The sequence below is a fragment of the Anomalospiza imberbis genome, chromosome 1 (assembly GCF_031753505.1).
Source record: "Anomalospiza imberbis isolate Cuckoo-Finch-1a 21T00152 chromosome 1, ASM3175350v1, whole genome shotgun sequence".
Lineage (NCBI taxonomy): Eukaryota > Metazoa > Chordata > Aves > Passeriformes > Viduidae > Anomalospiza > Anomalospiza imberbis.
The window spans coordinates 39,456,678-39,482,287 of record NC_089681.1 but is presented as its reverse complement, the minus strand read 5'-3'; the positions used below and the strand labels follow the sequence as shown (position 1 = coordinate 39,482,287).

General features: G+C 36.0%; 1 protein-coding gene across 1 annotated transcript in view; it reads left to right on the top strand.

Moving 5' to 3' along the window:
- RP1 (RP1 axonemal microtubule associated) overlaps positions 1–25,610 on the top strand; it is a 194,967-nt gene that overhangs the window by 135,652 nt on the left and 33,705 nt on the right. Inside the window, exons 40-48 of the mRNA XM_068188719.1 lie at positions 1,940–2,018; positions 3,560–3,691; positions 4,177–4,358; positions 4,890–4,976; positions 8,596–8,728; positions 11,357–11,496; positions 15,914–16,166; positions 21,828–22,069; positions 24,567–24,693. Of these exons, the coding sequence (XP_068044820.1) occupies positions 1,940–2,018; positions 3,560–3,691; positions 4,177–4,358; positions 4,890–4,976; positions 8,596–8,728; positions 11,357–11,496; positions 15,914–16,166; positions 21,828–22,069; positions 24,567–24,693 (1,375 nt within the window). The remainder of the gene's footprint in view (positions 1–1,939; positions 2,019–3,559; positions 3,692–4,176; positions 4,359–4,889; positions 4,977–8,595; positions 8,729–11,356; positions 11,497–15,913; positions 16,167–21,827; positions 22,070–24,566; positions 24,694–25,610) is intronic.

Genomic DNA, 25,610 nt, shown 5'->3' with positions numbered 1-25,610 from the left:
ATAGTAGATAATAGTCCTGTGTAGTATGTCTTAGGGATAGTGCCAGAGATATCTGCACAGCAAGACTGCCAGCTACAATGGATAAGGTATCAGTACAGACTGGAAGAGGGACAGATTCCTGTTTATTTCAAAAACCCAAACTGTCCCAACCTTTTAAAAAACCTCTTTATTTTTATAAGAATGTGTTACATTTTTGCCAAGAATAAAACTTGTAGAGAAAAACCTGAACAATAGCACTTGACTTCTGTGAATACTCATTCCTGTGGAAGTACGACTCATCTGCAAATTCACAAGGATTTTTTCTGTATAATCCAGATTCTGTGTCAGCTTTTGAACAGGCTTGTTCAGACTTGCTAAATCCTTCCTCTGAAATTCTATAGGGCTTTTCTATATCCTGGGCTATAAGACCCTAATCTTCTTCTTATGGGAAAGATTTTGAGTAGCAATTCTTTGGATATTCACTCTGTTGCAGTTCTCTTTACTCCAATTTACCCTCAAATGACGAATGCTCTGGTTTTAGTTATTGTTCTTTTTTTCTAGATGATTATTTTGATCAATATTATTCTCACCGACATTGAAATTCTGGAACTGTGCCACTATGGGAACAATGCAAGGGTTTTATTATTTTTTTTTCAAACCCACAAACTAGTCCCCAGCTGTTACATTCAAACTTGTATTTTCAACCCAACTTCCCAAGACAACTGCTTCTGTGTTCAACAGAATAAATCATGAAGTCACATGAAATAAAATCTTAGCTGTAGAGATTTAATTTTGCAGCTGGTTTCTCAAAAGATTAGATGAATCCATTCATAAATTGTATACTTCCAAACCTCATTTCTTCAGGCTCAGTTAAAAAAAGCCAATGAATACACTTTTTAAGCAACATGTGCTCCCAGTGTCAGTGCACATACTTATGTGAGCTTTCCCAGAGATTATGAAGATGGCTGTTCAAAGAAGAAGATGAGCATATATAGGCAGGAAGGTGAATAAACTATAAAGATTTATGGTATGGAAAAAAAGAAAGACTCCATGAAGTCTATTGATCATTCAAGTCTGTTGTATGTAGAAAATTTGGCCTACTGTAGACATGATTTCAAGGAGACATCCTTATCCCAAAAGCACAGTGGTTGAAATCTTTGCAGATACCATTTACTTAATTCCCATTTACATGCCTAATTCCCACTAAATTAATTGTGAATTTTAGTGAAAATTAAATTGCTCCAGGTTTTCAGAATTATTAGACTTCTAGTATTTATCAGTTTCATTGCAAGTTAGGTTCTGGACTGCGGCAGAGCCCTCTTTCAGTCCCCCCAAACTGTTCTGCTAGCTCAGCCTTGGGGACTTCAGAGGAGCAGTGCCACAGAAACCAGGAGAGAGAGGCTCGTTTTCCAGGTGTTTATTCTCTGGTGGTATGCAGGAAAAGAGACCGAACAATGGCGGGAAGGTTTTTTATCTAGGTCTGGGTCTAGGGGGGCTGGAGCTATCTGGCACTCAGCCAATGGGGTCTAGCTAAGGTTAAGGTTCATTCGGACATTCCTATCTGTGGGGCCCAGCTGCAGGGTACCCACTGAACTGCAACACTGGACCAAAGTAATTTTCAACACACTAAGATTTATTTATTTCAGTCCATGAAGGTATGAGAAATGAGAATTTTATTGCTAGTGTGTGTATCTGATTTTTCCAAAAATACTTCCTACTAAATACAGAGGCATTCTGAAATTCATAACTCATCATATCAACTGGATAAGAAAAGATGATCTATAGTACATAATATTTAATTATGATGTCAAACACAATTAAATGGCATAGATGAGATGAATTTGCTTCTATCAAGGTGCAAAACAATGATCAGACACACTAGACTAAGCTGATACATACTCAAAACCAGACCCCTATTAAGTTTAACTAAAATATAATTTTGATTCTTTTCATATTGCAGGTGGATATTTTCAAAATCAAATCTTTATACCTTGGCAGGTTGAATCAAGTTTGTGTTGGATTTAAAAGTCTAAGAAAAGGTTGGTAATTTTTTTGGTTAATTTAAGGTAATAATGATGTAGATTATTAGATTTAGTTGATCCTAGTACTTCGCAAATGTCTGTAATTTAACACAAAAATGTTTTAAAAATTTAGAAAACATGTAATTGATTTCCATTTTCTGCTGTTCCTTTCTTGTGGATTATACATGTAAAGTATCCAGAGCCAGCTTGATTTTACTAAAATGTGCAAGGGATTCCAAGGAAATGTTGTGACAATGTAAAATTGTAAAATTATGTATGAAATTGTTCTCCATTGAAGCTTCTATCTTTTTATAAGCACTGTCAACAAAGCTTTTGTTTCTCATGAAGCAGTATGCCATCATGCTTTTGAAACTTTTGTAAATTTTGTCTTGCTGTACATTTTCAGATGATGGATATGTCAAAAAAAGGAATTTATTTCAGGGCTATATGCTTCTATGTAAAGATAAGAACATAAAATTGGTTCATTAGATTAAGAAGTGGTACACAGAAGAGAGGCTGTTCTGGCCTCACAGGTTCGTTCCTTCTAATCCATGCAAAATATTTTTTAAGGGATCCTGCATATGTGAGGTTGACTGGCAGATAAAAAGGCTGTATTGCTGCAGCATGTTTTCTCATCCTACTGCTGACTCCAAAGCAGCTATTGTAGCTAAAAAAATTTGCTTATTTCTTGAAAATAAATACCAACAACAAAGAGTATCATGAATTGGTATTTTATTCAATCATTTGGCTACAATTTTGGCCCACTGTTTTTTAAAGACAACAGAATAGAGATTCTACAAGTATTTTACTCCTGATGGGTAAAGTTGATAATAGAAATTATTGTTCCAGAGTATGGTATCCTGAGTCTCTTGTTCCTTCTTCTTTTCTAAAAAACCCCAAGATTACAAAATGACTCTGTAGGTTAAACTTGGACTCAGAAAAAGAGGATGGGAGACTATTTCCTAGATGGTTACATTAAAATGAACAATCAAACTTTCATTCACTTCAGCAAGACTGGGTGTGTAACCAACTTTACCAAGACTTGGAGACGTGACGCGACAAATGCTTTGTTTCCAAACAATCATGGTTTCAAATCAAGATAAAACTAGCTGGTTTGTTCCTTATTATATAGAATGGTATCTCCCCAGAAAGAAAGCTATGGGTTGAGTGGATTTTCTGATGGCTAATGTCATAGAAATCCTGATCCTTTTTCCATTAGGACATTGATAGTATAATTTCCTGTTGGGGTTTCTTGTGTCTAGAGATTGCATATAGAAGCCTTTCCATACTTTGAGGTGTAATAGATCATTACAGCAAATCTATCCCTACATTTAATTTCACAAGATCTGTAAAAACATTGACTATTTTGTAGTGTAGTGGAACAGATAGAAACACATACACATAGCCAATATATTTTCAGAAGTTTTATTTCCTTAAAAAGTCTGTCAAAAGAAAACCTTTTATTGATTTGATGAAGGTAGAAACTTATGACTGCATACACAGAATATTTTGTTGCTTAAAAGGTATAAATTAATAATGTCCTATTTATTTTCAATCAGATGGGTGGTTTTTGGAAAAAATTCTTATAAAAGAAGTCTTCTACCCTTTTTCTACGCATGTTTTTTTTCACGATGGATGGATCAATAAACGCTCCAAGGAAGATTTTGTAGAAGTCGCAATACCGCTCAAAGGTAGTGCAAGCAGAAGTGTCCTTCATTTCCATGAGTCACTCCTGCATGGCAGAGCAGTTCACAACTTAAGGTTAAGGTTACTTCACACAGTAGGAAAAACTTAGCATTGATACCCCAATGGTGAGGGGCACGGGCCTGGACCAAGGTGAATCACGCCTTCTCTAAAGAAAGGGGAAGAAATGATGCTTGGGATTGAGAAATTTTAAATGGCAGTATTGAAATATTCTCCTCTGGCAGGACATTTCCTGTCCTTGGAACAATACAAAGAGAAGAGGCATGGCCTCTGTGTGAGTGTGACATGGATTCATGAGGCCACTGGCCTGGTTTTCTACCCCTCCATGGGACTAACATGAACAATGAGGGGTTTGTGGCTTTGTTGCCTCAATTTCCCATGCTACATCCAGCACTACTAGTCAATATAATATTTTGGTTTATACTGCCTTATAACAGATATTGCTCTAAATATAGGTTTGCTTTTACTGCAGAAACATCTGTGACATCTCTTCCCACGGAAAATTTAGATACAAAAAGTAGAGGACGATGGCAAACACGGATGCACTGCACACAAGTACCAGAAGATGTTCCTAACATTCAAGTTGTTGCATTTGGAAGAAAAGGGAAATCCCCTGCACAGAAAGTTCAAAATCTAAGTGATACTCCCTTTTTGGTTGGTTTCTTTTCTACTTCATACAAGTCTTACCAAATAGTTTCAGTAAAAATAAGAATTGTAGCCAATATGTATGACATTATGAGTACTGGTTGCTTGTCAGAGTTAATGTTTATACCTCTATGTCTTAAATAAACACTGCTTGGACAACTTCTCACTTGTGGGCCAAAACATATAACTTAGGAAAACTGTCTTGAGGAAATGCCAAATTTGATGTGAAAAACCTCATTAACTTTGAATTAAGTGAGAAGAAAATAACTGGCCTTGAAAATACAGAATTCAGTTATACATTTCCTTCCTTTTTTTGTGTTGGCCTATGCTGTGCAACCATTCCCCTCAGTAAAAAATAGACATAATTTATGATACAAATGTGAGTCCAAATTAACTTGCACTCTTAATAAGACTTTCTCATCCTAACACTAACTTCATTGACTAATATTATTACCAGTTGTATTTTTTGGGGGGGTTTAAAGTATGCCATGCAAACTGTTGTGTATGACATATAATTAATTATTTTTTTCTTTTTAACAGTTGACCATTGGTGACATTGGAGATATAACAAAAGTCTCCTTTGTGTTACATGGTCCATCCTTGAGAAGAGGAATTAAACTTCACAAGGTATTCCTAATATAACACATATGAACTTGCAATAATTTTCAACATAACAGTAAATAACTTTTGTTCAGACACAGATGGTCTCAGTTACCTGGCATCTACAGATGATTGCTTACAGCTTGCAGATGTCTTTGTGGGCAGCTTGACCTTGTTTGCGCTTGCTGAAGTGTGTACTGCTACGGCTCTTCACTGGTGTACAGAACCATTATGCACATTTCATCCTTACATGGAAGACAGTGTTTCCTGCTGATGTTAGGAAATGTTAATTCCTGCATGGAAATACTGACATTCTCCACACTCAGACCAATCTACCTGTGGAAGCCAATTAAGATAATATTAAGTGTCTATTATTTGCAATATGGCCATCAATAGGCCTCAAACCTCTGATTGTAGTTTAATATGTCTTTAAGAATTCTCATAAAAAGAGTGGAGAAAGGACTTAATGCTGTCAATCTTAAAATAGAATTAAAATTTAAAAGTATTCTTAATACTTAAACTTGAAGGTTAATTCAAGGAAAAATTGTGTCAATGAGCTCTGCCTATAGGCAAGGGCAAAAAACCCCACTGTGGACATAGCACTGAATTAATCTGAATTAGAAGAGTGCTTTCCTGAACTGTTCCACAGAGTCCCTTAACCCTGCTATGGATTTGAAAGATCAAGGTGATTCCTTAAATGCATAAAGACTCCAGAAACCATTCTGATGGGAAATGCTAGAGACAGCTGCATTCCAGACTAAAATGTCAACGGGCTTGTGGCACTCAAAGGAACGTTGAGTCTGAATTTATGAGATCCTCTGGGGATAGAGGAGGAGTTTATCTTACATTTTCTCCCCAAATGTGTTCTGCATCAGCTAATTTTGTACTCTCCGTTTAGGCTATAAAAATGGAAAGAATAGGTAAGCAAAGCTAATTTCTCATTTTAAATATGTGTCTCCAGGCCATTTGATAAAGCATTCCAAAAATATTTTGACACTATGTTTAATATATCCATTATGTAATATAAGACTTCAGCCTCCAGACCTGGTGGCCCAAACATGGCAGAAAATTCATAAATGTAATAGTTTGCTTTCTGTTTTCTTTTCCAAAACAACCCTATGCAACTCGCTAAGTGATTTTTGTCTGTACTTTCAAATGCTTCACAATTCATTTAATAATTGGTTTATTAGTAGCTATAAATTGTTGCAATCTACAAGAAGTCAATAGGTTGCGATAGACCTAAGTAGTTTCTTGTATGCATGTGCAACCCACAGCAAAAGCCACAATAACAACTATTGCTTTTTCCATTAATATGCTTATAATATCTAATACTAATTTATTAGTATATTTATAAATTAGTTATTCATGGAAGCATAATTAAAATGTAACAAGTTGGTCTCACTCTAGTAGGATTCTTACAGTGCAGTAAAAAATAGAGGTGTTGTATAGAATCAGAAAAATTACAGGCAGCAGTCAGGATATGTAAGCTTACTATGAACCAATGGTCAAACCCAGCCCCAGCTAAATAAAATTACCTTCTTTGATTTCTTTTTAAGTGAAAGAAGTAATATTCAAAGTTCCAGAAGTTTCTCAGAAATACAGATGAAACTGCAAAAAGGAGATAAAATCCCTACGTTCATTTTGCTACTCTCTGTCTTCTCTATTTTGATGTTTACAGGGTTCTTCCAAGTACCAGAGTTTTTCCTGTTGTCTCCTACAGTTTTCTGCAAAATTCTGTAGTGCATTAAATAACCTTAACTAAAAATTATGTATTTTCTGTAACTTCTGAAGATTTATTTACTACAGAATGAGTAGCTATTGCTCAAAACCAGTTTCTGGTCTTTCCTAAAATAGATTACAAACCCATTTTTTACATTTATTTAGAATATAGAAGCACTATATGATTTAAAGATTAAGTTCACACTTAGATGGAATCTTAGAACTAGCAAGAATTTGTCAGGTAAGTTTTGTTTTAAGGCCAAAGTCTACATAAATCTGCAAACCTCATTTTTATGAGTCCAGTTTCTGCAGGCTGTCAGCCTGCACATGCAGGTAAACCTTAGTGCAATTTTAAGAAAGATAGGAGTTTGTGATATGTATTGATATTTAGGGTTGATATAAGTTAGGGGAAAATATTTTTGTATAAGAAGAAGTTATACATTTAATTAAAAAAAATTGTTATTGCAAGTGCAAAAAATCCCTATTTTTTTTGTAAACAATGGGCTGCAATTTTAGCGGAATTTAATACTACCTAAATAAATCTACCTTTTATCCAAGTAATTAATGGTTTAAGTCTGGAAATGATTATGGCGTATTGTTTACTTTCATCTGGAAGCCCTGTGACTAATCTTGTAAATTACTGGACAGAATGAGTAAGCAGTAATGGAAAATGTTAGGTTATTGCATTTCTAAGAACTCGAGGACAACACATTCGGACAAAATTTTTGAGAGCAAAACTGTCAAATTCCCAATGATTGAGTTTATCTCATTCGATTATATAAATATTTATACATCTCAAAGCTTGCAGTTTGAGATTTGAATCACACAGGTTTCTGCGTGAGGATGCCTGTAGTCAGGACTTCTAAACACTTGTATGTTTATTCTATATTATAAGCACAAAGTTTTGCTGTTGCAGCTGCTGTCAGTACTGGAAAGAAGTGACCATAATAATTTTGGGGATTCCCGCCTAAGAATTCCAATTACTTACTGTCCTGATAAAATTAAGTTTTTGTTTATTTTTGTTTCCTTTTGTTTTAAATGTCTTGGATATGCTATTTCTATACAAAGAGATCCTGAAGACTGAAGAAACTGTTTCTGCAAAGTTGCAGACATGAATTTTATGACATTCAATATTGCATGTATTATTTATGAAGTTCAATATTGCATGTAATAGTTACCACAAATGTTTCTGCATATACTTGATAGATTTTTACTCTGTATTTTATAACCTGACCTAGGATAGAGTATATGATCTGATTTGACCTCCTGTGAATCTGATTTCCACCTTGACCCTCTCAGAGGGGATATGTGGGCTCCTAAGGCTGTGCTTCCTCGGCTGGTTTGGATGTTCTAAGTCCACACACTTGGAACCTAATTTCTTCACTCTCCAATAAATATTTAAAGCCAAGTAGAATGAAGCGGGACCTAAGCTTGCACATTCTATTGAAATTCATTCTTCAAATAGTTTATTTCCATAGGCAGCCCTGAAAACCACTGGACACCTAATTTCTGCCAACTTTGAAAATCCTACCTGAGATATAGCAAGACTCATTAAAAAAAAAAAAGTAGCAAAGCAAATGTTTTGCAAAATGGACATATGCTATTAAGATTGATGTAACTGTATTCATGCATTTGACATTCTGAAATTGCAAACACATACAGGTCAATTTAAGCTGTATCTCTCATTGGTTCTTTATAAATGGGTCCTATGCTTGTGGTGATATGCAGTGAAGAATACACCTATAAACATCAGGCTGCAGAATTAGCAGCTTGAAGAAGCTGCTCTAACTGTTATTCAGAATCAGATAGCTGTAATAAAGTGTGTGCAGGAGTTAGTAAAAGGAAGAAATGTCAGTTTTTATTGGGATAGAAATAGGAAATTAAATAATTCAAATAAATTAATTTGTTTCTCTGATTCTGCCTGCAGCTTCAGCTAAAAGACCTGGACACTAAACAGGAGTTGAGCTTTCACACTGAAGCCTCATATCTGTTTGGAGAAGATGGATCTGAGACCGTGACAGAGCTTGCTGCGGTCAGGCCAGACCAGCCACCACTCAGGGGTATGCTATTGAAATGAAAAATAAATATATGAGCAAATGCATGCACACACACAGAATTGTAAATTGCCTAATAGGATGAACACAAGGCACAAGACTGCAAAGCATTTTATACATATTAAAAAAACACTCAAAATTACTTTTAACTATGCATGCAAAAAACTGTGTAATCACAGAATCACAGAACCATTAGGGTGGAAGAGATTTTCAAGACCATCGAAGCTCCAACCCATGCCCTAACACCTCAACTAAACCATGGCACTGAGTGCCACATACAGTCTTTTTTTTAAACACATCCAGGGATAGTGACTCCACCACTGCCCCAGGCAGACCATTCCAGTACTTTATCACTCTTTCCATGAAAAATTTTTTCCTAACATCCAACCTATATTTCCCTTGGCACAGCTTAAGACTCTGTCCTCTGGCTCTGTCAGTTGCTGCCTGGAGAAAGAGATCAATCCCCACCTGACTACAACCACATTTCAGGGAGTTGTGGAGAGTGATAAGGTCACCTCTGAGTCTTCTTTTCTCCAGGCTGAACCCTGGAGAACTCCAGCTCCCTCAGCCATTCTTCATGGGGCTTGTGATCCAAGCCCCTCACCAGCCTCGTTGCCCTCCTCTGGATGCGCTCAAGCATCTCAATGTCCTTCTTAAGCTGAGGGCCCCAGAACTGGACACAGCACTCAAGGTATGGCCTCACCAGTGCTGAGTACAGGGGAAGAGTGAACTTGTTGGTCCTGCTGCTGGCCATACTATCCCTGATACAGGCCAGGATGCCAGTGGCCTTCTTGGCCACCAGGGCACACTGCTGGCTCATGTTCAGCTGGCTGCCGACCAGTACCCCCAGGTCCCTTTCTGCCTGGGCACTGTCCAGCCACACCATCCCCAGCCTGTAGCACTGCAGGGGGTTTTGTGGCCAAAATGCAGGACTCGGCACCTGTACTTATTAAATGTCCTCTTATTGGACTCTGCCCATCCATCCAACCGTTCCAGGTCTCTCTGCAGAGCCCTCCTACCTTCCAGCTGATTGACCCACTCTCCCAGCTTAGTGTCATCTGCAAATTTACTAATGAAAGACTCAATCCCCTCATCCATGTCATCAATAAATATATTGAACAGAACTGGCCCCAGCACAGACCCCTGAGGGACATCACTGGTGACTGGCCACCAGCTGGACGCAGCGCTGTTCACCACCACTCTCTGGGCCCGGCCATCCAGCCAGTTCTGAACCCAGCAAAGAGTGCTCCTGTCCAAATCTTGGGCTGCCAGCTTTTCCAGGAATGTGCTGTGGGAGACAGTGTCACAGGCCTTGCTGAAGCCCAAATAGACAACATCCACAGCCTTTCCTGCAACCATTAGGTGTGTCACCTGATCATAAAAAGAGACCAAGTTGGTCAAACATGACCGAACCCTCCTAAACCTATGCTGGCTTGGTCTGATACCTTGACCATCCTGTAAGTGCTGTGTACAGGTACCTAGTTAAAGCATTTTTTTCTGTTTTAAAACAGCTGACATGTATTGTTTTCACTAGACTAAGTACCAATTTGAAAGTCTGAAAAATGCACAGAGACCAGTTAGTATATTTGAATGGCAGTTTTCAGAAAATTACTGATTTACATTTAATGAGGGACTAATTCACAGATTAAAAAAAGGCTGGTGCAAAGTCATAATGGCATGAATTACAAAAAGAAAGTGCAGGATTTTTTGAGGTTTTCTTCAAGCCCCATTTCTGCCTCCAAAGCCATATTTCATTTTTGTATTTAAAATATGATAACATCTTCCTTTGTTCAGATTACATTTTATAAAATATATAGGAAAGAATTCTCATTCATTACACTATGAACAGAATTCTTAGTTAAAATATTTAAAACTTTTTGCATGTAGTATCTAACTGGAGGCTAGACTGCAAATGGAAATATATCTTAAGAATCTGTTACAGCATTTAATTCTTCACAGAACCCATTAAAAATCCTCTGTCATACTGCCTCAAGGAATATGTACTGTATAACTCATCAGACAAAAGTCATGGCAAGTCATCCTTTGTTGTGAAGAATAATAACAATGCATATTTGTATAAATAGCTGAGCCATATCTGCTGAACATATTAAATCATGTTGGCCATAATTCTCAAAGTATGAGATTGAAACACAGTTCAGTCGATCCAGAACGAAAAGTGGTTTTCATCATCTATGTCTGTGTTTTTCCTTGGTAAAATGTTAGATTTGATAAATCCTAACTCAATTTAAGGCCTATAATTCCTACAAGAACTCCTGTTTTTTTTTTTTTTTTGTTTTTTTTTTTTTTTTTTTTTTTACAAAGCATGATAATATCAGTCTGAGTCTTTCAGGTGATTCCAGAATCCAGAAGAAGGATATTTTCTCCTTCTGTAATGCAAGCATGGATTTTTGCGTTGATTCATAAAAGACATTTCATCCCTAATGCTGTAGTGTGTGCTGTGAGATAGCTAGCAATCTATATGAAACTCAGAAAATTTATGTCAATTCCTATAACTTAATTCCTTGGTCTTTAAATTAATCTTGTACCTAAAATATATTGGTTTATAATGTTTGATAATTACATTGCTAATAACCTCATTTGGTAATGCCTTGTGTTACTGATTTTTCATGGCAGAAGTCCTTTACTTCATCAATGTCCATACAGGAACACTGCCTGCATCAGGAACAGATGCAGATGTATTTATCACAGTATTCGGAGAGTGGGGAGATTCCTGCAAAAGAAAACTAGGGCACTCACATTTTGAAAGAGGGAAGGTTAGTACTGAGTAATTTTCCTTACATTTTTTTTTATTTATTTAATTTTATTATTTTCTAATGCCATATTTCTTTCCAATTTTGAAATACCAGCATGGATGTTACACTCTGGTAACCTGTGGAAAGAATGTGTTGCTTGCTAAGTATAGGCATTTTACTTGAATTGAGATTCCAGTTTAAGAATAGTTTGAGTACAAATAAGTTTAATATCCACAAAGTCTCAGTAAATGTTCTTAGAATCTGGAACTGAATCCAATTATATATTAAATTCTATGGCTTAATTTTCACCTAATTTGTGAAGCTAGTAGAGAAATATCAGGGCTATTTTCTGTGACTGCTCCTTTAATTTTTTTCTATTCTACCCAGATAGAGCTGAAAGATTTTAGATGTATTAGCTACTATATGTTAATTAATCTGTTAAATTGCAAACAGGTAAACCTGGTTGTAAACATAATTGCCTGCTCAAGATAAATCCTATGAGAGATTTTCTGGTTAACCTTTGCTTATTACTATATTAATGATTATATCTACACAGCATGTTCTCCCATACCCTGAACTGAGAGCACTAGATCAATTCATCCTGTACAATGAAGCAGAATCCTCTGCATGTTTTCATACTGTTTCTTATGCTCTCTCATGCCTGAGATGCCATAACCTTCCTAGGCAACCTGCTCCATTGCTTTCCTAGCCTTGCACTTAACTCTTCCTTCACTAGATTTATTATTCCTTCTTGAGCTTAGAAACTTAGAAAACAGCCACATCATTTTGTTCCAGAGTCATACTCTAGTCATTGATACTTTTTCTTCCATGAATTTGTATAAATTTTTCTATAGACATGATAGGTGTCCACAGTGACCTGTGTCAATTTAATTGCTCTTGATCTGCTACCTGAGTAAACTTTCATGTACTACTTGAATCTCATTCCACATCTTCCTTTGGAAGACACGGTGAATATTTTCTTCCATGTCACCTTCTCTTTGCTTCTCCCTTGCTTTATAGACCTCTACCCTCTGTGCACTTGTATTGCTGCATTGTTCTTTGCAAAGAAGGATGTCTCTTTAATCTTCCTACTTGGTCGTTTCTATATGTTGTTCTGACTCTTCAATAATACTTCCTTTTTTTTCAGATGCCATTTTTTTCAGAATCCTGCTGTCTTAGTCCAAACTGTGCTATAACAATATAGGAAGAACTTTATAATGTGGATTGTCTGGATAGTATTATTAAAAATACAGGTTAATCTTTGGCATTTTTGAGGGCAAATGTTTATGGACAACTAGAAGGGATAATCAAAAATGTAAAGGCACATGGTCAGTGACATAATCTGGAAAAGAAGTCTAAAAAGAAATAATTCATATGGCATTTCATACTGGATGTTAATACAGAGTCAGTGGTACAGCTGTTAGTGATAAGGAATTCACAGCCACTACGCTGAGCTGCAGAGTGCTGAGTGTCTTCCCAAGCAGATCCTTTGTTTTCAGGGAGCAGTTTTTGTGCTGCAGACAATGAGTGTTCTTCAGCTTAGGTATTTTGTGTGTTCACGTTCTTCATTGTTGGATAGGTTCCTGGGAAAGAGTTGAGCAGTGGGATGGCAAAATTCTCTGACCATACTGAGCTATTTAAGGTAATAAATATTAAAACTGGTGGCAGAGACTGTAGAAGAACCTCATACACAGTGAATGGATAATAAAATGGCAGATTAAATTCTTTGTAGCTAAATGAAAAGCAGTGGCTGTGAGGAGGAATAACCCCTTAAATTTGCATGCAAAATGATGGGCTCTGAAATATGAAAGTAGTAGGATGTCATCTCAGTAGAAGCAAAACAAAAGGAAAACAGAACAAAAAAAATTATTAGAAATTATTAAAAAAAACCAAAATCAAACCCAAAAAATCCAGCCACTTCAAGGTAGAAAACACAGTCATGCCTCCAAAGTTGTTCACTAGTATAGATGCAAAATAGATGTTGTGTTTTGTTGATTCAAATTAAAAAGTGGAAGAAGAATGTCAAGTGGTATGAAATATCTTCCACACAAAGAACAGTGAAGCAAACATATATGGTTTAGTCTGGAAAAGAGATGATGATAAGAGGAAAGGTGAGGGAGATAAAAAATATGAAATGGCATAGAGAAAATAAACATTTCTATTTCTTTCTAAAATAAAAGAGCTCAAGAGCATTCAGTGTAATGTACAGGTGGCAGATTCAAAACAAAAGGAGGTGGCTTTTTGCTCAATGTGTAATTAATACATTTTTCTTTCTGGCACAAGATGTTGCAGATGGTAAAGACATATTGGTGCAAAAAGCCATTGCACATTGTCATGGAATACAACTTTCCACTGAGACTGTTAAATGCAAAGACATAATCTCTGGCTCAAGAAATCTCTGAACCACAAATTGAAAAAGGCTGAGAGACTTTATATTCAAGAAGCATCTCTATATTTGCCCTGTTTTTCAACTCTTCCATAGAAATCTGTTAGTGGTAGCTGTTGGCAACACTATTCTAGATGGACTAGATGGATTTGCAATTTAAAATACTACTACCAGTCTTACATTCCTTTTACATCGAAGTACATAAATAAAAACGTTGGAATGGGGTTTTAGTGAGAGGTTCTAACACTAGAAGGTGAAAGGAAGGAATGTAAGGGGCAAACTGTCTTGAGAGACAAGATTATGTCAGCAATATCCCCGAAAAATATGGAATGTACAAGCAAAGAAAACAAAGTTAAGGAAACTTGAGATACAAAAAAAAAAAAAAAAAAAAAAAAAAAAAAAAAAATCTCTCTTGACTCATAAAGAACATGAATATAAGGAAAAGCTAGGAAGACAGAAAATTTTCAACCAAGTGTAAGAAAACAGATTAAAATGGGTTTGCTAAACAGTTTAAATAAAATCCTTTTGGCTTTCATTAATTGTACTTCCAGTAGTGTGTTTAATAGAGTTCCAAATGTCTTTATACTGAAGGGAAAAAAAGAAATGTAATGTCATCAACCAAAAGTACATTCTTACTAATGCTGAGGGAGTAGGCAATTTAATGTATTATTATGAGAATTCATTGATAACAATGGGCGATTATGACCACTGTTGTCTAATGAATGTTAATTATTATCACAAAGAATGAAACTAATGATAGGTCCCTTTCTCAATTAGAGTTAGCTGTGAAGGAACATGAGCGTTAGCAATACAGGATATTTTCTCTAAGTCAAAGGTCATGCAGACTGACAGGAAAATTATATTTGGCTTGGAACTACAAAGAATAAAATTAAAAAGCAATGAGTACTCCCAAAAAGTTATTTGCAAGATGTTCCTCCCAGCTAGATCTTATTTTGGGCTACATATACTTTCATGCAAGGGTATAACTTGCCATGGTAACTGTTTGAGGATATTGTGGATATAACAAGGTATGAATGCTGGAAGTCCTAAGGCAGTGATAGGAATAATAACTTGGATGTTTTCTTTTTCTGATCACATTGTGGAGAATAGTCTGACACAGACAGGAGAATGGACAAGATGACATAATTTGTTCTAAAAATCATCTCTTCCTTCTTTGCTTTCTGGTCCTCATCCTTTTTCCTGCCTGGTGGCGAATTGGTTGGCAACAAATAAAAATTATAGCGTCTGTTTCTACTATCCATCTGGGGTTTTTTTAATGTCACCCACACACATGGCCATGTATCTACCCACCCACTTACATTATCTTGCACAGAACACATTCATTCTCTCACTCACATAATTTATTCATCCCAACATGCACTAGTGCAGCTGCCATTTAGCTTTTGTTTACTGGTAGCCGTAGCAATATTTAAACAGATGTCTATTTACATCCGAAGAGCACATCAATTCTTGCCTGTATGCGTGTACAGCCTTAGTTATAGTTTCTAATGTCAGTATCTTCCTTTGTTAGCACAGTCATCCACAGTATTTCTGTTCGGAGTTGAAAATTACAGCATTTCCTATTTGAATAATAGGGCATCTTAGAATGTAAAATACTTGAAAATGTTTTAAAATAAAACATTTTAACAGAAATTTAAGCAGAAATTTAAGTTACCAGGGCTATCCTGGTAACTTGAAGAACTCCCTTTGTTTCTTTTATGAGAGATTAGTTGAACTTCAATTTTCATGAGCTTTCTCTAGGTTTTTTGATCAGAGGTTTGTTTCAACCCAAAACAAGGGGATGTTTTTTGTAATAAAATCTGAACTTCAGTGATCATGATGAAGAAAAAATGTATATATTCAAGGATCCACATAGTTTCTGAACAGGTTCTCCAAATATGAATGTCAGCCTATAACATCTTTCCTTATTCTCAGCGAAAGATACTTCAGCATTGAAAGGAATTTGTCTTCCTAAATGCAAACTTCTCAAAGACAGAAGATAAGATATATGGTCTAATCAGTTTGCTGTTCTTTTTGCCTCTGTCTTCTCAGGTTTGTATCTCTGAAATTAGAGCAGTAGACCTTGGACAGTTAAGCAAAGTGCTTGTTGAGCACCATAATGTGGGTTATGGAGCTGGATGGTATCTTGACCAAGTTGTCATCCATGAATCAGGCAAGACTGAAGAACAATATGTATTTCTTTGCCAGCAATGGTTAGACAGTGGAGTTGGTGATGCACAGATGGAACGAACATTGAAACTTCTTGGAAAAGTCAGGAATGGAGAATTGACAGGAAAGATTTATGGTAAGGTCCAAGATCCTCAAAACTCCTTCCAGCTTTGGTTTTAATTGTAATCCATAATTTTTTTGTTGTTATTTTTATGGCTAAAACCAAACTACAGAAACAGTATAGCTTGAATGTGAATTGCCTCTCTCACACCAGTTGTCTCTCCAAACACTTTCCTGAGATGGTAAATACAGTTAAAATGCTCAGGGAAGAAAAACTAGACCATAAGGAAGATATTAAGTGACAGAGGCAATGAAGGTACTATGATTTTAGTTGAGGTTAGAAAAAAGCTGAAGCAGAAAGAAGTAGGTTGTTCCATATGGCATTCAATCCAGAGCAGAAGGCTCCTGCAACAGTGATGGAATCACAAGAGATACAAAAACTCTTTTAGCAGAATGCGATTTTCCCTTATGTTCATATATTTGCAGAAAGCATTTGCTTTTATTTGCAGTTTTCTTTTTTACTTATATCAATGGCACAAGCTCTTGCAAACAGTTAGTTGACCTGAAGTCAATATTCTATTCAAATTGTTTAATTAACAAAAAACCAAAATTCAGAAACAACTTAGACACTGAACACATGCTTTGCCAGGATACTGTATTTTTTAGCTCTCTCATGTGTCTTTCTTGAAGAGGTGTAAAATGCTGGTTTGGGTCCATTTATGAAAACTGAATCAGAACTGATAGACCAAGCAATGTAAAGTTTAACTAATCTGAAGGTGTGAATTTGCATTCTGTATCAGCCATTTTAATCTCTATTAACTTCCATGATCCTGCATATTTCCTTTTATGTTCAGAAAACTTTATACTATATATAGTAGCAGATAAAACGAATAGATTATATCCTCATATTTAGCTATCTGTAATTAGTCCATTCGTGAATATCTCATATCATCTAAGAAAACAGAAATAATGTTACTGATATTACAGAATAACGGAAAATCGTGGAAATATAAGCATAGTATGAGCAGCTAGAGTAGTGACAATTTCAGAACAAAAAATAGCTGTATTTCACCACTGCATGTATTCTAGGTCTCTATTAAGTAGATTCCATAGGTATCCTACATAGTCCATAGAGCAAGGCCAATGTCTGCTGGGGGTAATTCAGAGAAGAAGCCCAAGACTGGTCAAAATCTGTCACATCTTTCTTCACTGATAATAGGAAAAGCAAGAGAAATCTTGCATCCTTGTTTATGCACCTTGATTAATGTCTGAATATGGCTGTGTAAAAACAATTTCCTTCCTTGGTTTCCCACACACAGACATGGTCCTCAGAATCTGAGTACAGATTTGATAATAATTTCGTGTCTATGTTTATTAATACTCAGTTCTGTATCTACTGAAAATCATTTTTGGTCTGGGTGCATAATAAATCCAGAAGTAATATGACAAGTAAGCAGAGAGCCTAGGAAGAATGGATAAATAAAAGAAAAATCAGGAAATAGCAATATACCTTAGAGGTCAGATGGATACCATGGAACTTAATAAATTTCAAGCTAGATCAGATTTTGTAAAATAAGTAAAAAACAGTAATGGTTCTTCAACCCTTTACTCATTAAAAGAACCTTCAAAGATGAGTAGCTATTTAGGAACAATAGAGTGCAGACTGAAGATCATACAGGTATAATCCCTAAACAAATAGAATACCTTGTCTCTTTTCTCATTAAGGAACCATAATGTTGGCCAGGGAAGCAAAAAGCACAGTTACTAATGGGATGAGCTTACTGGAAATCAGAAAATCTGAAACACAAATTGAACTTTTAGTTCCCTTTACTCAAGCAGTGAAAATCAGGGTAGTTGTTAGTCCAGTGGCAGATCTAATAGCAAGGATTTAAAACAATTTTATGAAGACTGAACATCAGCAAACATAATGCCTCCACCTAAAGAATAGAAAGCATAATGTAGGTGATCATACCTAGTAATTGTTCACATGAAAATCATTGTAGCACCCTTTTGAAGAAATTAATAGTTGAGACAATAGGGGCAAATAGGAAGTGAGAAGGAATGCACCATGACTTTACTAAAGATAGACTGTAAAACAATAAGATATGACAGAAATATTTTGCAGTAAGACAAATGTAATGACATTGAATCTGTCTAAATTCCTGTATTGAATTTTATTTTCTTTATGGCAAATTATTAGGTAATCACAAGAAAGTGAAAAGTAGTAGTAAAAGGAAAAATTGTAAAGAACTGGAGAAGAGACAATGAATATGTTAATGAGATCTTTTGTTGCTACAAAGCTGGGAGTGCTATCAGGAGATGCAAAGGTTGAGAACTGAAGGACAGGAATTGAACAGAATTCTGTGGCAAGCAGCTTGTATACAATTAGGTGTAAACTCAACTAGCTATTTGAGCTCCCAATTCTGATACGTGGTCCTAATTTCAATTGTTTTGGGGTTTTTTAAGAATTAGGAACTAAGTAGTACCTAAGGGTCCAAAAACTGGTTTTGATCTGTACTGCCGTGTTTTGTAACAATTTCTGCTTCACAAATTCATCAGCAAGAGGACCATGAAAAATACCTGGGTTTGTTATAAGATCACAGGATAATTTTGAGGCAGTAATGTGACATGGCTATGGGGTTACTGTGACCCCACAGTGTATGTAGGCATTATCAGTGAAAATCAAAGTGGATTACTGGCTTTATAGTGAAACTGTGATATTTCACCAGCAATGCTGTATGTAATTGTGGCCACCTCTGTCCAGAAGGACTGGATCAAATTAGAATAGTTCTAAAGAAGATATGATGACTGAGAAAATGGCAGCTCTTTGTTGTGAAAGAGTATTGGAAAAAAGTGACAGATTCAGAATAGCTAATGAAATGCTCAAAATGGATGCAGTAGTGATCTATCAAATTAATGGTGGCTTACACAACAAGGAGAGAAGAGAGTTATTTAAGCTAGCAAAGTTGTCATAAAAATAAATGGGTTTCAGCAGTCTACTAATGCCTTTCCAAGAGAATGAAAAGATTTCTGAGAAAGAAACAAAGAAATATTAGATTTTTAGCATTGTACTCTGTGTTGGGTTGACCCTGGCTAGACCCAGGTGCCCATCAAGGCTGTTCATCCTTCCTCTCTTCAGCTGGACAGGAGAGAAAAAAACACAACAAAAAGCTCATGAGTCAAGATAAGGACACGGACAGATCACCCAGCAGTTACTGCCGTGGACCAAACAAACTTGACTAGGGAAATTAGATTAATTAGAGTAGGATAATGAGAACTAAACCTAAATCTATAATCACCTTTCATCCTTCTTCCTGGGCTAAAGGTTACTCCCAATTTTCTCTACCTCCTCCCATCCAGTTGTGTAGCAGGACAGGAAATGAAGCTTGCAGTCAATTTATCATGTTGCCTCTATTCTTCCTCTTCCACTCCAGCATGGGCTGCAGTTCTTCCTGAACTGCTCCAGCATGGGCTCCTTCCATAGGGTGTAGTCCTTCAGGAGTAAACCTGCTCCAGCACAGGCTCTCTCCATGAGGCCATAAGGTCCTGCTGGGAGTCTGCTCCAGTGCAGGCTCCCATGAGGTCACATCCTCTTTGGACATCCACCTGCTCCATCATGGGATCCCCCATGGGATGTAGATGAATCTCTGCTCCACTGTGGACCTCCATGGGCCATAGGGACACAGCTGCCTCATTATGGTCCTCACCATGGTCTGCAGGGGAATCTCTGCTCATCCTCCTTCTGCACTGACCTGAGGAACTGCAGAATTGTTTCTCTTGCATTTTCTCACTCTTCTCCAGTTACAATTGTCAAGTCTTTATGCCTCACTTTCTTAGATACCCTATCCCAGAGGTGCTCTCACCATCACTGATGGCTCAGCCTTGGCCAGGAGTGGGTCTGTCTTGGAGCAAGCAGACATTGACTCTGCTGCACAGAGGGGACCTTCTAAAGGCTTCTCACAGAAGCCATCACCGAAAGCCCCCTGTTACCAAAATGTGGCCACTCAAATCCAATACACTGTTTTATACTTAACTAAGGAGAAGGAAGGAAACTGCTTTTAAATGGAATTTTAACAAATTTATCAGAAATTATACAATTTAATTTATGTGTTATAGCAGCATATGGTGCAGTATTATCCAACAGACATAGTCCTTCCATTCCTGGGCAGCTATATATTGATTGTTTAAGGCCAAGTATTTCAGTACTAAAGGGGTAAAATATCCTAGATTACATCACATGAGATGCAATAAGTTTTTATTTGACTTCCATTTTTTCACAGATATCATTGGTTTCATTTACATTTAGTGTTCATAGGCATGAAAATAGATTTAGGATTATTCATGAAGTTGTAATGCTGAAGTTATTTTAGATGATTTTACAGATGGTGAGTACTAAATTTTTATGTCAACAAGTGCTGGATTTATGGTACAGATCCTCACCTGAACTAAAGCAATAAACCTTTATTCGTATTAGTTATAGTAGGAGACAGAGCCTTTCCTGTTGTGGTTAGGAAGCTGAGGTGACTGAACATTCTGAAGCTGAGGTAGGAAGCTGGAGTTTGTGGACATAAATTCCAGGAGTCTCTGATTCCACTACTCAAAGTAAAACAACCTGTTTTACAAAATAGCTATTTGATATTATCAGATCCATGCTTTGTCTCACTTTACATAAACAGAGCTAAGTCATGTTATTAAAAAAATTCTGCTCAATTCTGCAGTAGCCCAGGTGACCAAAAATTCTGATTTTCACAATTTTTTAAAATTGAAACTATGACTTTGATAACCCTGAATTTTCCATATATTCTATTAACATCAATTAAAATATTAAATCTAGCTAAATCTGTGAGATTTTTTTGATGGAGTTCCTGATCTTCAAAACTGTCTTGTTGATTGAAGTTTTAACCAAATATCTGTTCCATATAAAGTTGCAGAAGTTACTTAGGAGCCCACCTGACATTCTGAGACTTCAGGGATCTGTCAATTCATCTCTAGTGCTTAAGTGACTAAATGCTTCAAAGAGACCTAGTGAAAATTCTCCTGGAGTGTTTCCTGAGTCCCTGAAGTAGACAAATTTATGTGATGCTATAGAGGACTATTTTTAATCTCTCAGCAAACATTACTTCTTCACAGAAGAAATGGATAAAGTTTTGTACTTTGCTGTCATGATAATTGTGGTGAGGTATGATAAAAATATTCCTTTTCAAGCGCTGAACCAGTTGATCTCACCACCATATTCTTATAGTATATATAGAGCATATTTTAACATGTTCATTTAAGAAAATCCCCAAAAAGTTAAAATGAAAATATTCCCCAACCAAAGGCAAACCTGATAACCAGTAGTATCTTGTAAAAAATATGCTGCTTTTCAATGGTGACTAGTGTGAAAAAATATTTAAAATCAGAAGGAGATATTTATAAGGGGCAGGGGAAGAAATCAGCAGATTGTCATGGCTCTTCACAAGTCTCTAATGTTGAACTGGCAATCTCATCTGCACATTGCTCTTGGACTGGCACATCTCTAAAGTATCAGCTACCAATATGAATGCACTGATGTCCAAATTTACTTTTCACTAAATTGATAATAGTGAGTGAACCTACTATGTGCCAGTATATGAGCTCAGTACAAAAGTGGCAATGGGTTGCTAGTCCCTCAGTACCTCAGCCTGCTACAAATTGATGTATTATTTTGGATATTCAGCAAATCCATTAATTTTTTTCTGCTGTTTTATTTCAACAGGGACTTGGGATATCCACGTCACAACTAGTGATATTTCTTCTAGTTCCGTGAACCCTAAAATGTCTCTAACAATATGTGGTGAAAAAGGAACTTGTACTTCAGTCATATTCCCCAAAGGATCCCTTAAAAAAGAGCAGATTTATGAGACTTCTATTGAACTAAGTAAGAAATTTAATACTATATTCAAAGTTCGCCTAGAAATCGAAGAAGCTGGAGAAGGAGAGACTTGGCATTGCCGTGAGGTAAAAATTAAAATCTAACGCAGTTATTTATTGTGTCTCTATTATATTTTTTTTGCTTTCCATATTCTATTGTTATTTCTTCCAGTTTTCAGTCCTGTCTGAAATTGCTAAATTTTTTAATTTACAGAAGCTGCAACAGTTGTAGAGTGCTAACTTCAGAGACTGTTCAAAACACTAGGATAGCTATGGATAACAAAAATGTTATGAACTTGGTTCCATTTCTGGAGAGCCATATATACAGATGTGCCATCATCTGTAGCATATCAAGTGATGTCTTTTCAGAACTGTACTCACTGGCATACATTACAGTATTTACATAACTTCAGACTGGCTGTTACATGTTGTAGAGTCAGTGATCCATGGTGAATAATTAAGGCAGACACTAGAAATGCATTTTGATGAAACTATCTGCCTTTTAAGTTGGCATGTGAAAAAAAGAAGTGAATAGCAAAAGTGACAATCTTTCTTCTGATATCCAGCTAAAACCTGACATCACACTGAAATTGCTGTGGCATTTCACTATATGAAAAAAATATCTTCATCTTCTTATGCTGGAAAAATAAAAACAATTCTAAAGGAAAGATTAATCTTCTTTAAAATTGCAGACATGCTTTTGTCCATTAATGTTTCTATTTTATTCTTATTAAAAACTGGAGAAAAAAAATTTCCTTTCCAATACATGGTATTACTGAGCTGTGCTCCCTGACATTTAAATGGTAGGCAGGTTGTTAATTTCATCTTCATAGCCAGATGAAATAGCCATGCAACAAATCTATCAAAATTAAGACTGCTTCTGGAGTATTGTAGAAGACAGTAAATCACAGGAAAAATTTCAGAACAGAAACTGGCAGTTGAAAACAGTGACATCGATTAGTCTGCTTTACTTCATCAGCTCAAAATAATCACTCAAAGCTCAGTTTAAGAGAAATCAGCATCATTTATATAAATAAAGGAAAAGATGCACAATTACCTTAGGTAGGAAGAGGTAGAGAAGAAATTATAAATTTCCCTGCTTTGGGATACATGTCAATCATGTAGGTTTTAGGGAGACATTTCCTCTTATTCCATAGTTTTTATAGCAGGACTGGCTGAATCCTTGTGTAAAATAACTAGGTTGGTATAGGAGGTTGTGGATAATATCTGTTATTAAAGACAGCTTAGCAGTGTATTTACACTGCTGGTTAGAATCACCATGGTCATTTCTATGCTATTTTGTTTTGATTTTACAAGATTGCACCTCCAGAAAGTCTGAGATTTCTGCATTCTATCAAAAGTAAATGCAGGTTTAGTTGGTTGAATTCCATATTTAGATTCAGACTTCATTGTTATAGCCATAACTCAAAATAATAAACCTGATTTTTTGAGGAAATTGAAATAATTAGAAAATAATGCCTAGAACAAAATTAATTAAGGTATGCCTTATTTCTACAGCATGTAATAGCTAGTATCTTCATTCTTGCATCTTTCACTTCTTGAAGAAATAAAACACAGTAAATGAAATCTGAGTTTCAATAAACTGTTCAGGAATGTAGATATTATTATGAAAGGAAAATTGTGCTAACATTATTCTTTACAGTGCATTTAAAAAACTCTTTTCAGTGTGTCTGTCATAATGAAAATACTGAGTCTTTTGAAAATAAAATAATGCTACCATCTCCCAGTGACAGTTCCTAACCAAAGTTGGTTTTGCTTACTAGCTTAAAGGTTTGGACATTTTAGTGACTTTAGGTCATGAAGAATTGAAATGAGTAAATTATATGTGCCCTTTTTAAAGCATGGTTACTTCCTACAAAGTATTTTCAAATATGTTATCTGTTCTAGGTTTAAATAGTTTAGAAAATGGGAATTTATCTCAGTGTATCTGGTAGTATCATAGTGTAAGAGATCTCATTATTAAAACATGTTTTCTTATAGAAAGAAGAAGCTTCTTAGCTCAGGTGCTTAGTTTAGACACAGAATTACATAAAGATTAAAATTAGTATCAAACTCTATATATTCAAGAGATATATATGTATTGATATATATATATGTCAGAAAGCATTCTTAATTTCTGTATTTCAGTTTTTCCCAGAAACATTCCTTTTTCTTTCTCCTGTTACTTAGAATAAGAAAACATTCTACACTGAAAAATATTGTGGCATGTTGACATTTCTCACAAGCTGAAATGTGCCCATATCAACACTTCTTTTTCTTCCATATGCTGGATGAATAGGTTACAGAAAGGAAACTTTTTGAACAATTTCAAATATTTTTTTTCCTTCACTGCAGTCTCTGCAGCAATAATGTTGACAACATTTTAATTACCTTTAATTGGGAAAGATATTTATTCCTTCTCATTTAAAAGGCTGTTTTCAAAAACACTTTAGAAAAAATTGTTTTGTCTTATTTTAAAATTTTGAAATTATGTGTCATAGCTGTTTAATAGTTTGTCTGTAGCTATAATTTGCATTAGAGCACAACAGATGCTGAAGTTATTTCTTTTTATTTCTTTGCTAAGGTAAAGCTTCAACACAGAGAAACTAAAAATGTTCTAGAATTCCCATTTTGTCATAACTTTGCCGATGAAGAAGGAGGAAGAGTGACTGAACTTCCAGTTCTCACAGCTGGGTCTCCTTTTCCAGCAGGTTTGTCATAAATTGGAAACACTGGGAGAGATTTGGTCAGTGATGATGTCCAATTTTCAGAGCAGTATCTGCAAAGGATTTTGCAGATATTTTCTGTTAATTTCTGTCTGACGATGCATGGCTAGGTCCAGTCCAGTCCAATGTTTAAAACCAGAATCTTAGATCCTAAAACTGAGCATTGCGCACTCAAGTGTGATTGGTATCACTTTGTGACACATAAAAGAGCAAGCATATGGCACTGAAACTATTAAAAGGGTTTTGAACAGTACTCAGAGTTTAGCTTTTACTCAGTGATACGATTGGGTTCCCTCACAGACTGAGCAAGGGAACTACAGAGGAGAAACTCTTGTACTGTAATTTCAAGCAAGAAGGAGATCCATGCCCCCCCGCCCCCCCAGCCCAAACAGATCTCTTGCTCTTTGGGTAGAATTGCAGACATTCTTTTTCTGTGACCCAGCAGTTGCATGTCATCCAACTCTGTCAAAGTTGTGCCTTGGTCCCCTCAAGACTGGATATGTTTAGTTTGTTCTGTGGTTTTACAAGGTTCTATGACCAAAGTTAGAGAAGAATGGAAGAATTCTTATCCGAAATGAATATTCTACCACAAAAATATCCTAGGCTACTCCAGAAGTTAAGGGTTTAGATCAAGCACAGAAGCAATCTCTATACTCCTGCCTCTTTTGCTGTGCTGTCAAAGTTAGTGTCAAACAAAGCACTTAGGCAGAAGCTCCTTGAATGTGAATTTGAGAAAGTATTGATGGGAAATTCACTGGTAAAGTTCTTTGCTTTTAAATACTTCTTAGATTTATTTCTTTCTGGAAGAACACAGATATTTAAACCTTTTAAAATGCTGAACCTTCTTCTGAGGAGTATTTAACATGAGGACAGGTACTTTTTCTTTACATCTCCCCACATTG